The sequence below is a fragment of the Orycteropus afer genome, unplaced genomic scaffold (assembly GCF_000298275.1).
Source record: "Orycteropus afer afer isolate SDZICR_OR568_19922 unplaced genomic scaffold, OryAfe1.0 scaffold00355, whole genome shotgun sequence".
NCBI classification, from domain to species: domain Eukaryota; kingdom Metazoa; phylum Chordata; class Mammalia; order Tubulidentata; family Orycteropodidae; genus Orycteropus; species Orycteropus afer.
Genome location: NW_006921942.1, coordinates 1,924,618 through 1,935,801, shown reverse-complemented (window position 1 = coordinate 1,935,801; position 11,184 = coordinate 1,924,618). Strand labels below are relative to the sequence as shown.

Here is an 11,184-nt window from a genome sequence, read left to right as displayed (position 1 = left end):
AGACTCAGCTATACTGGTAAGCTGTACTTTCATAAGGCTTAGATCATATAGTACACAGTCTGTTCAATAATCAAAAATACTGAAACAAGTAGATTACTTACTATGACGTGAAAGTATAGTGCTTTGTTCTTTAAAAGCAAACGGGAAACCAGAGGTTGGAAATTCGACTTACTGAGCACTGCAGAGCTTCTGCCATGCTTCGTGGTAGCGAACGGGCTCTTCCTGCAAGGTGCTCGGCTCCAGGTCTGTAGAATCTATGTACTGGGGGTTTTTCAGACACGAAGGGAAGAAGCAGGCTCATGACTCCAGAGCCACATTCTTTCGATAATTTTTAAATAATACTATCAATATTCTACCTTTCTAATTTTTAAAATAATTTTAATGTTTAAAATTAATCATAAATTTAAAATAAAGGTTAAAATCTTCCCTGTATTTTAAAATATAAAAACTTCCTTCAAAATCATCCACCTCCCAAATCCAGCTCTCCACCTGCCGCACCCTTGGTGCACAGGATCCCATCTCGGCTAAACCACTGGACTAGACTCTCGAGTGTTCTCTGTCCAAGAGACACTCTCCCCACTTCATCTTCCACCAAGACTTGTTTCATTTTTTTCCAACTCCACTGAAGTATAAGTTTTTATACGATAAAATACAAGTATTTCAAGTGGACACTTTTATGAGTTTTGTCAAAAGTATACAGACACATCCCAGTTATCCCAAAATGAAGGCTATTATTGTCTCTTTTCAAAGATGAGGAAACTGAGACACACAGAGGGTGAGGTAACTTGCCCAGGGTAACACAGCTCATAAGTGGAAGAGCCAGAATTTGGACTGTCTGGCTCCAGAGCCCATGCTCTAAACCTCGACACTCTACTGCCCCATGTAGAGACCAATGGGCCCACTCCCCAGTTCACAGCTTAGCTGCTGCCCACCACTTTATAGAGCAAAACATGGTAACTACAACTGACTGAGTGCCACCCACATTCCAGGCACGGGCTGGGTGACCTGACACATATCAGAGAAAGCTCAACAGTCTATGAGATGGATATTATGACATCCTCCTTTAAAGGTGAAGATGCTCTGGTGACGTAGTGCATAAAGCATTCAGCCGTTAACCAAAACACTAGTGGTCTGAACCCACCAGCCACTCCATGGAGAAAGTTGTGACATTTTGCTTCCATTCAGATTAACAGCCTTGGAAACCCGATGGGGCAGTTCTACTGTCCTACAGGGTCACTGTAAGTCAGAATCAATTTCATGGCAGTGGGTTTTAAAGATGAGGAAAACAGTACCAACATAGGCTAAGAAAGGGAGTCCAAAGTGTCTCAAAGACTTGGTGCCTCAAAGGCATGGCCTCAGAATCACTAGGCATTTAGAATAGTGACTAGACAGGGCCCTCAACTGTGCAATGCACCTCTGGCCCATGTCATGGGCGATTTTATTTGGTCCTTAATACACAGATCTGAGCATTGACTCTCTCTCAGCATCTACTCTGATCTACTCTGACCATGTCTCCCCTTCGCTCTTTCCTGAAAATGCCCCACTACTCTCTCAAAGCCAGGAGCCAACAACAAATCTTTTTATCCCTAAAAAAGAAATTCTGAGCTCCAACAAATAAAGCAGACATGCACGCAGCACCTACCCATGAGATGGCCTCCTGTTCGCACCTCGGCTGCACCCACGCCATCCCCCCCTTACCTTGATTTCCAGTTTGTGGTTGATGGCCAGTGCAGAGTGCTCCAGGGCTTTAATGACAGAGGCATACGAGTCGGAGAACTTGGTGTATTTGCCCACGAGAGCAATGGAGCAGGTCTCCAGCAAGCGATCATATCTACCAACAAAGGTCAAGAAAGAACCATTTACTTAGATTGTGTGTAACCTCGTGCAATCAAACTTGCTTTTTAAGAAGAAAAGCATGTTGGGAAGAACATTATGGGAGCAGATATTAACTGAGCTCTATGCACAGACCAGTAAACAGGAAGTAATTTTCAGATCAACATGGCCGGCTTTTTAAAGAGACTAGATTTCAGAAGCTGTTACAAAGAGACTGTTCCAAAATCTCACACAAATTGGTTAAGAAAAGCTCTGAAAGGGTAAAAAATTTAACAGACATGAGCAAACAATTCACAAGAGTCAATGTGATTAGTAAATCAATATAAAGCAAACTATTTAGCCCAGCTGGTAAATCAAGAGAAATACAAATTAAAAGAAAACATATCTTATAGCCCTTAATCAACCAAAAATATTTAAACATCAACAAGTGTAGACAGAATCTGTTCCACTAACCAGTTTCTTCTAAACAGAAACTGAGTAACATATATTAAGAGCCATATAAACCATTATGTCTTTCAGTTCAGGAATTCTACATGTAGGAATTTATCCAAATGGTATGAAACAGTCCAAGAGGGGCAAATAACAACTATAAAAAATAAATGTTTCTAACACCAAAACTTCTGACAGCACATCACCTCAAGTTCTTCGTGGAACAACAAAGAACACAAGAAAAGAAAATTAATAGGAAGTAAAATATGAAAACTATTAACAACCTAAATGTCTACAAAAGAAGGGAACAGTCAAATAAATTATAGGGCAGCTACATAATAGAATATTCTATACTCATTAAAAATTATAATTGTAAAGTATAATTAGTAACAGAGCAGGACATTTTATGAAAAAAAAAATCAAAAACTGTGTGCTATTTTGGTAGTTACATAAAGATATACATGTAAATGAACAAAGACTAAGCTGGAATAGCTCAGAGCAAGGGAAGGAATGTTCCGTCCCCAAACGCTCATTACTGTCATAGTGATTTTGTAACTAAAACCAGGCACACCCGTTGCTCTGAACACCCTGTGAGGAGCTTTGACATGGATGATTGGGGGAGGTGAGGGCATCACAGAGCTCTAAGAAGAGGAAAGGGGAGTGGGTTCAGCCCTTGAAGTAATGAGTTTTGGCAGCAGTAGTAAGAGAAGGAAGTCCCTCAGTGGTGCAAATGGTTAATGTGCTTGCTGTTAACTGTAAGGTAGGCAGTTCAAGTCCATCCGAACAAAGGCTTGGCAATTTACTGAAAAAATAAATAATAACCATCCACTGAAGATGCCATGGAGCACAGTTCTACTGGCACGCATGGAACCTCCATGTGTTGGAAATGACTCGATAGTAGCGGATTTTTGTTTTTGTTTTTCCAGTAAGAGAAGACTGAGCACCCTTGCTTATCCCCCTGGAACGGGTGAGCAGCATGTTCCCAACACACAGAGTGCCCCAGCCATGGTCAGCCCAGAAAGCAGAGCCTTACGTCTGGGTCTTCAGGAATGTGCACCAGCCCACAGTACTTGGACACCAGTTTGAACTGATTTTATAGCTGATGAGAGACAATTGTGACAGAAAGTAATCTGGATTTTCTATGCAAAGTATCTGGAGACCTGGGACCTGGCCCCAGCTCGACCAGGATTTAACAATCTTACCAGTCTCTTACCGTTAAGACCTTTCCCAACCTGTACCGATAGCAGAAATGCTAAAGTGCAACAAATTCCCTGTGGCCTTGCAAACAAGAGAACTAACACTCATCCTTTCGCCCTCCACCCCCCGCTCCTCCCTGAGACACACCTGTCAGCCATCTCTTTCCATTTCATCAGCATTTTCCGTGGCTGCCTCTCAATAGGGAGATCGAGTCTTCGAAGAAAATAATCCACAACCCCTTGCTCTTCTAATAGCAAAGGGACGCGGTAGATGGACGAGACATCATGGACACAGATGACCTATTTTAAAAAAGGAAAAAAAGCAGTTATTTAATAAAAACAAACAAAACTTAACTGGCCTTATAGTCTCCTACTGGTTGTATGGTCTTGGGAAAGTATCTGCTATCCATTTGAAAACAGAAAAAAGACCAATGTCTAGAAAAATGTAAATGACCAAAATCAACTCAAAAAGAATAGAAAAGAAAATTAATGGTTATTCTATAATGAATATGGATTTAAAAAAATAAAAAAAAAACTTCTTAAAAGTCACAAGCCAAACCACAAATGTGGTTTAAAAAACAAAAACAAAAACAACCATGCCCAAGTAGGATTTGTCCCAAGAATGAATGAAAGGATTAACACAGAACAATGGCTGTCAGGCTTGGCTGCTCATCAGCCTCAGCTGGGGAGCTCATAAAAGTCCAAAAGCGAACCCCCACCCAGGCTGCTTCAACCAGACTCCCTGGGGAGGCAGACATCAGTGTTTCTTAAAGCTCCCAAGTGATTCCACTGTGTAGCCCAGTCTGAGAACTGCCTGTTACAGACTGAATTGTGTCCCTCCAATCATGTATTGTAACTCCTCACCCTTATCCATGGGGATGTAATCCCATTTGGGAATAGGGTTTCATGCTAATGAGGCCATATCACCGTAGGGGGCATCTTAAGCCAATCACTTTTTGATATAAAAGAGCAGATCAAGCACAGAAGGACCCAAGTACAAATGGAAAACGACTGATGCCACATGGAGATCCCCAAGGAACTGAGGAGGAAAAGCTGAAAGGACAAGGATTTTCTCCCAGAGCCGACAGAGCGAGCCTTCCCCTGTAGCCAACACCCTGAATTTGGACTTGTAGCCTCCTAAACTGTGAGAAAATACATTTCTATTCGTTAAAGCCACCCTCCTATGGTACTTGTTACAGCAGCACTAACTAAGGCACCACCACATTAGAAAATTTGACAGTATAATCCACATATAAAAAACCCAGTCTTAAAATTCCTTGACCTTAACTTCCCTTCTACTCTCCTTCAACTAAACCTGACCAATGCTACGATCTCAACTTATCAACCCCTAGAATTTTCATACTAAACACCCTGCTTAGATGTATTACAGGTTTCAACATTTTAGATTTTCTGTAACACAGGTTCCCTTCATTAGCACAGTTAACAAAAAGACTAAATTACATCTGACAGCCTACAACACCCTAGACAACTGGCACCAGGTACACAAAGCTGACATGGTGGTCTTTGCCCTGAAGAAGCTCACAGTCTATGAGGGGAGAAAAACACAGATACATACAAACATTAAGGGGCAGTATGATAGGATGATCCCTGAATGATGTAAACAGTTAAATCGTCAGCTAACAAAAAGGGTGGCAATCTGAGTCCACCCAGAGGTGCCTCAGAACAAAGGCCCGGTGACCCTCCTCTGAACTCAGCCACTGAGAACCCTGTGCAGCACAGGTCTACTCTGACACACGGGGTCACCACGAGTGGGAATCAACTTGATTGGTACAAAAAGGTCACCCCCAGCATATATGAGACACACGGGGACCTAGAGAGGAAGTATTTAACCCTGAGGTTTGAGGCTGCGGTAGTTCAGTTTGTGTGTCAACTTGGCTGGGCCTGGTTGAGTGGCTGGGCAGGTGGATGTAGTATTCCCCATGATGAGACTGGTAATCAATGTCATGGTGGAATCTACTGTGAGTAGTTCAGTAGCTGCCTTAGGAATGTAGTCTGTTTCCTGTATATAAGCAGAAGCCTTGGGGAATGGTCTCTAGCTTACGGCATGCTTGAACCCTGCTTGCTTGAACCCTGTATAGCCATTGTCGTTGTTCAGCAGCCTGCCATGCTCTGCCAACCTTGGGACTTTCCATGGACTCGAATTATGGCCTGCTGTGTGGTTTGGTAACATTGGAACTGTGCCTTTTTACTTGTCAACCTTTGGCTTGTTAGCTTCAGCAGCCAACAGCTGAGTGAAGAAAAGCCTCCAGCTTCAGTGGGCTGGGAGCAGGAGGCAGAGTGAAGCCCAAGGTTGAGGGGCTTTCACCCAGCCTCTACAGCCTGGCACTTTGAACTCAGACTTAAAGCCTACAAAGTGTAAGAGAATAAACTCCTGTTTGTTAAGGTCATCCTATCTGTGGTATATTCCTGTCATGGTGGCACGAGGTAACTGAAACAGAGGCCAAGGAGGTTTGGCAAGTAAAGCTTTTCTGAAAATGCCATGTCCTAGCTGTGCCCTGAAGGATGAAAATGAAGAAGAGACTGTTAGATCAATAGGGAGAGGGGACAGTGATCTCTCACAGAGATTAGCAAGCACAGAAGCCCAGGACTAGAAAGAGTATGGGGCATGAAGGGAACTGAGAGCCACTGGGTATAGCAGTAGCCTGAAGTACAAGGAGCAGAAGAAAAGCAGCAGGAGAGGTAAAGGTACAATTGGGGAACCTGATGAGATAAGACCATGGATCACAGAACCAAGGGGGGGTCAGTTCTTCTAGGAACAGTCTACCACCTCAACCTGCAAAATTAGAAGCCTCAGGAAACTGCTACTGGACTCTAGGACAGTAAGACCAAAATTCACATAAAGATCAAGCTGCTACTTACTTGTTCAGGTTCAACGTGGCAGAACATCGATATTTTCTCTTTCACTGATGTGTCGAGAGGATTTGAGCACCTGCACACAACCTAGCAGTAAAGAAAAGCAGCTTAGGTGGAAGGAAGGGATGACAAAGTTGGGTTTTATTCCTGAATGAAATTAAAACAGACATCACAACACAATCAATATATATTACCTATTTTCAAAACTTAAATTCCTAAACCCCGACTTCCAAAGGAATGGCAGTACATTAAACAGAAAAATGAACCATAAGAGCTAACTGGCTTTTCCTCCTTCGTTACTGTTCTTGGGTAGGAAGGAAAAGGAGAATGAATGAAGGAATAATGAATGAAGGAAAGAGAGGAGAAATTAGGGCATGCCAGGGAAGGAATCTCATGAAATTAAGAGCCCCATTCAAAGCACTAGCTGTTTTCTCCACCATCAATTATAATCAAAAGCATGCCAAGAAAACAAAGGTCCTATCTGTCATGGAGGAGTGATTCGAATTAGACACATAAGATCATACTGAAAGCAGGTAATCAGGAAATCTTACCAGATCTGGGGAAAGCCCAAGGCCTCTAAGTTCCCGAACACTATTCTGAGTGGGTTTAGTCTTCTGTTCCCCTGTTGAACTTGGCTATTTTACAAAAGAAAAAAAAAAAAAAAGTTCATTTCTCTATAGTAAAGAATTGTTAAGTATGACTTTTCTCTGAATGCCTTTTAATAGGGAACTAGATCATGTGACAATTTACAGAACTGAATTTTACTTTTTGTCAGTTACATGTGCATGTATTTTAGAATCAAACAGGTTTGCCTTAAAGAACAGTAGTATCCAGTCTTTATCTACCCTCCTCTCATTTTCCAAACACCAGAGGCAACCACTCTGCAACTCTTTTAGTTGATCCTTCTGATATGCTTTATTGTCACTTCTTGGCACTTAGTTTGAGATGTCTTCTACTGATTTTCCTGTTAGATGAGGATCCCACCGCCTCTCACATTCTCCTCCCTCTACTAGGTGTACACCCTTTTGTGCCTGGAGCCTCTATCTCAGGATTTTGGTTAGACCCCTCTGCAGGGTTTATATATCTTTGAGTACTTACTATTCAGTTAAACTCTATCCCATACTTTTCCTTACTAGTCTAATTTTGTGTTCCTTGACATTAGTAAATTTTTTGTTGTCATTTCATTTTTGGTGCTCTGTGTTTTCTACATACTAATTAATTATCTTTAGGCTTCTCTCACACTTTGACAGATCTGCTGGGTATAAAATTCTAGGTTGGAAATCCTTTTCCCTTAAAATTTTTAAACACCTTCACTATCTTTTAGCTTCCAGTATTGAAAATTCCAATGTCATTTGATTATTGAGTTTTCTCTTTAAAGGCTTTTAAAATTTCTGCCCAGTTTTTCTCAAATTTGACGACGATATGCCTTGGTCTGTATATGTGTATGATTTTTCATGCAGTATGTTGGGCATTCAGTGGGCCTTTTCAATTTAATCCAGAAATTCACCTCTGGAAATTACTCTGAATTATTTTGATCAAGAGTCAAAAAATGTTTTCTGTCATGGGCCAGACAGCAAATATTTTAGGGTTCATGGGCCATTCAGTCTCCATCACAACTACTGCTATTATTACGGAAAAGCAAACATAGACAATATAGAAAGAATAGGCTTGTCTGTATTTTAATAAAGATTATTTTCAAAAACAGATGGCAGGCTAACTCCTGGTTCAGATTACCACTTTTCTGTTTCTTTTCTTATTTTCTGAAACTCCTATTATCTAGATATTAGAACTCCTGGACTGGTTCTCTAATTTCCTCACCTTTTCTCTCCTACTTCCTAAGGTATTTCCTCAGCTTTCTTTCTCTTAAGTTTTTCATTTCTGTTATCCAATTTTTAACATCCAAGAGTTATTTGTTTTCTCTGAACTCACCTACAGTATCCAGGTCTTGTTCAATGGATGCAGTTTCTCTCCTCTTAATTGTCGGAGGATGGGTGTTTTTTCTGTTTCCTGATCCCTGAAAGCTTCCGTTTCGTCTAAGCTGTCTATGGACCACTGGATGCTAGCTCATGTTAAAGGATGACTAGAAGTTCTGTGTGAATGGGTTGAGATGTTGACTGGAGTCCTCATTATGGAGGAATCTGGCTGAGCTGTTTCAGGAGAGTCCCTGAGGGGCAGGGTTGTTTCTCCTGGGCTAGTCGATTTCCCAGAGAAGAATCTTACATCTCTTCTGGGAACCAAGTGGCAGAAGAAGAAAAAGTGTCTTGATAATGTCTTAAATTACACTTAACCCCCAAGTTTTGCATTCAGTAATAATGCCCAACCAGAAAAATCCCAGTCTTCCATCAAAGCGGGAGAGGGGCTGATGCTAGGCTGTGCACATTAGAGAAGAGGATGCAGGGGTCTAACTGCTTCTCAAACAGCAGTTATGAATCTCACCCTCACCCCCATTTACAGTGCTGCCAATTCTTAGATTTCTGGGGGTTCTACAGGGCAAACAGGAATGTTTCCCTACTTTCCAGGATTCATCTCCCCGAGGTTGGCTAGATCAGTTTCTAGTAGTCCAACTATTACTACTGACTTCTCTCACGTTCTATTTATCTTTGTAAATTTTTGTCTTAAAAGAAAAATCCCTCCAATTTAGTTATAATGAAGTTCTGCCATGTAGTAAACACAAACACACATGTTCAATCCATTGGCTTTTAGCTGCGATGGCTCTTTTTTCAAAGGTTTTCCATTTGATACTTTCAAAAACTACAATTGTAATTTTTTATTCACAAAAAAGTTCTTTCTTCCCTGCTTCCTGCACCTCAAGTAATTAAAAATATTAGCTAAGGAGTAAAAATTATCCTTTTCTCCCAAAGTAAAACTTTGAATACCTTACCTGAGGGACTAGACTGACGTGAATATTACAAAAGTTCTCTCTTTTGACTTTGAATTGGAATTGCCGGAAAGCCTCAATAAAGGGCATGCTTTCTATATCTCCCACCGTTCCACCGAGCTAGAAGAACAAAGCCATTTTAGATGTTAGCACTGAACTTCCTCTGGTGCATTCATTATCTAACAACTGCTCTCTATCATCTCAATCCAGCATCAGTAACAGCAGTAATAGGCTCTCTAGCCCTATATAATGTTAGTTAACAGCAATCACACATTTCCTTCTGCTAAAAGATTAGTCTTTTGGGCAAGCTCACCGATCCCCAAGGTTATTATAGATCTTTCTATATCATTTCAAGTAAAAGGTCAGGTGAGAGAAGTACTAGGAATTTTATCTGTATGAGATTTGCAAAGCAAAGAAGCCTAAATCTATCTCCTTAGTTAACTAGGATCAACTTTTGTATTAAAAAGCATCAATTATCAACAAACTGCCAGAACTTTTGAGTCTCCTGTCTTTGAAGGAACACTGCAATCCAGCAGCCTGAGTCAGCATTATGGGAGCACAAAAATGAAAGCAAATGAAGCTCACTCAGCAATGACTGCTCCTGCCAGTGGAAAGCCAAAGGTCTGCAGACTTTCTGAAGAGGGAATTGAAAATGTGTCACATCACCCTTATTGGTACAGTCAGTGCTAAGTGAATCTATAAATGCTGAAAAAGGAGACTCACTTGGACAAAGTATAGCTTTCTACTGTGTGGCCATTCCACGTGACTATGACCTGACTTGCCATTCTGCAATGTCATTCACTGGCAGAGACAGGAGGCCCAAGGGCCTTGTTGATGGCTAAGGAGATGAATATGTATGCCTGCTCACACAGGCAGGAATCACGTAGTTTAGTAAAGATGCATACCAACCTCAATAACACACACTTGAGGTTCCAGACCATCTTCATCTACAGGGATTAATGCCTGCCTCATCACCCACTCCTGGATTGCATCTGTGATGTGAGGGACAACTGGGAAAGAGAGAAGAAATGTGTCATCTACACTTTTCCATTAGCATTGATTTCTAAACAAAGTGTCCAATCAGTCTCCAGGCAGACACAACTTGTGATAAACTGCTGCACTCTTGGCCTTGACACAGTGGCAGTGGGGTCACATTTTTAAATGGCCCCAACAAATGTCTGGCCTCATACTCCTCACTGCTTCTTTCCCAGACTTCCAAGTCATAGCTGGAAGCACTGCAACACAGCAAGGCCACACCTGATGTCCTGAGCCACATCAGAGCACTACTCCTCTGTATTTTTGAGTCTACCCTCTGGCTCATGAGTCAAGTAATGTTGGAAGTTGTCAAAAACAAAATGAAATGCATAAAGATTGATATCCTAGCCACTCAAAAAAAAAACAAAACAAAACAAAACAAAAACTCACTGCCATCATGTCACTTTGACTCATAGCAACCCCTTTTTGGGTTCTTTGGGTTTCCGAGGCGGTATCTCTACAGAGTTAGATTGCCCAATCTTCCTTCCAAAGAGTAGTTGGTGAGTTTGAACTGCCAGCCTTTTGTTAAGCGGTCAAATGCCTTAAGCATTACACTAACCATTAGTGAGCTGAAATGGACTGGTATTGGCCATTTTGAATCTGACAATTACATGGTCTACCACACTGAGAATGACAAAATGAAAAAGAATGTCATCTTGTTCGTCATCAAAAAGAACATTTCAAGATTTATGGTGAAGTACAATGCAGCTGCTGTCAGTGATAGGATAATATCCATATGCCTACAAGGAAGACCAGTTAATATGACTATTATTCAAATTTATGCAACAACCATTAAGCCAAAGATGAAGAAACTAAAGATTTTTTTTTTCTCTCTCTCTTTTTTTAATTGTGATTTGGGTGAAAATTTACAGAGCAAATTCACTTTCCATACAGCAGTTCTCGTACACTTTGTCTCATGACATTGACCACAATGCAACA

The 11,184-nt window shown here is 41.1% G+C and overlaps 1 protein-coding gene across 1 annotated transcript in view; it reads right to left on the bottom strand.

Moving 5' to 3' along the window:
- The window catches only part of CTPS1 (CTP synthase 1), a 38,788-nt gene that overhangs the window by 16,180 nt on the left and 11,424 nt on the right, over positions 1 to 11,184 (bottom strand). Inside the window, exons 3-9 of the mRNA XM_007952711.2 lie at positions 10,120 to 10,220; positions 9,214 to 9,330; positions 6,884 to 6,967; positions 6,339 to 6,419; positions 3,607 to 3,758; positions 1,699 to 1,831; positions 173 to 261 (exon numbers count right to left, since the gene is read on the bottom strand). Of these exons, the coding sequence (XP_007950902.1) occupies positions 173 to 261; positions 1,699 to 1,831; positions 3,607 to 3,758; positions 6,339 to 6,419; positions 6,884 to 6,967; positions 9,214 to 9,330; positions 10,120 to 10,220 (757 nt within the window). The remainder of the gene's footprint in view (positions 1 to 172; positions 262 to 1,698; positions 1,832 to 3,606; positions 3,759 to 6,338; positions 6,420 to 6,883; positions 6,968 to 9,213; positions 9,331 to 10,119; positions 10,221 to 11,184) is intronic.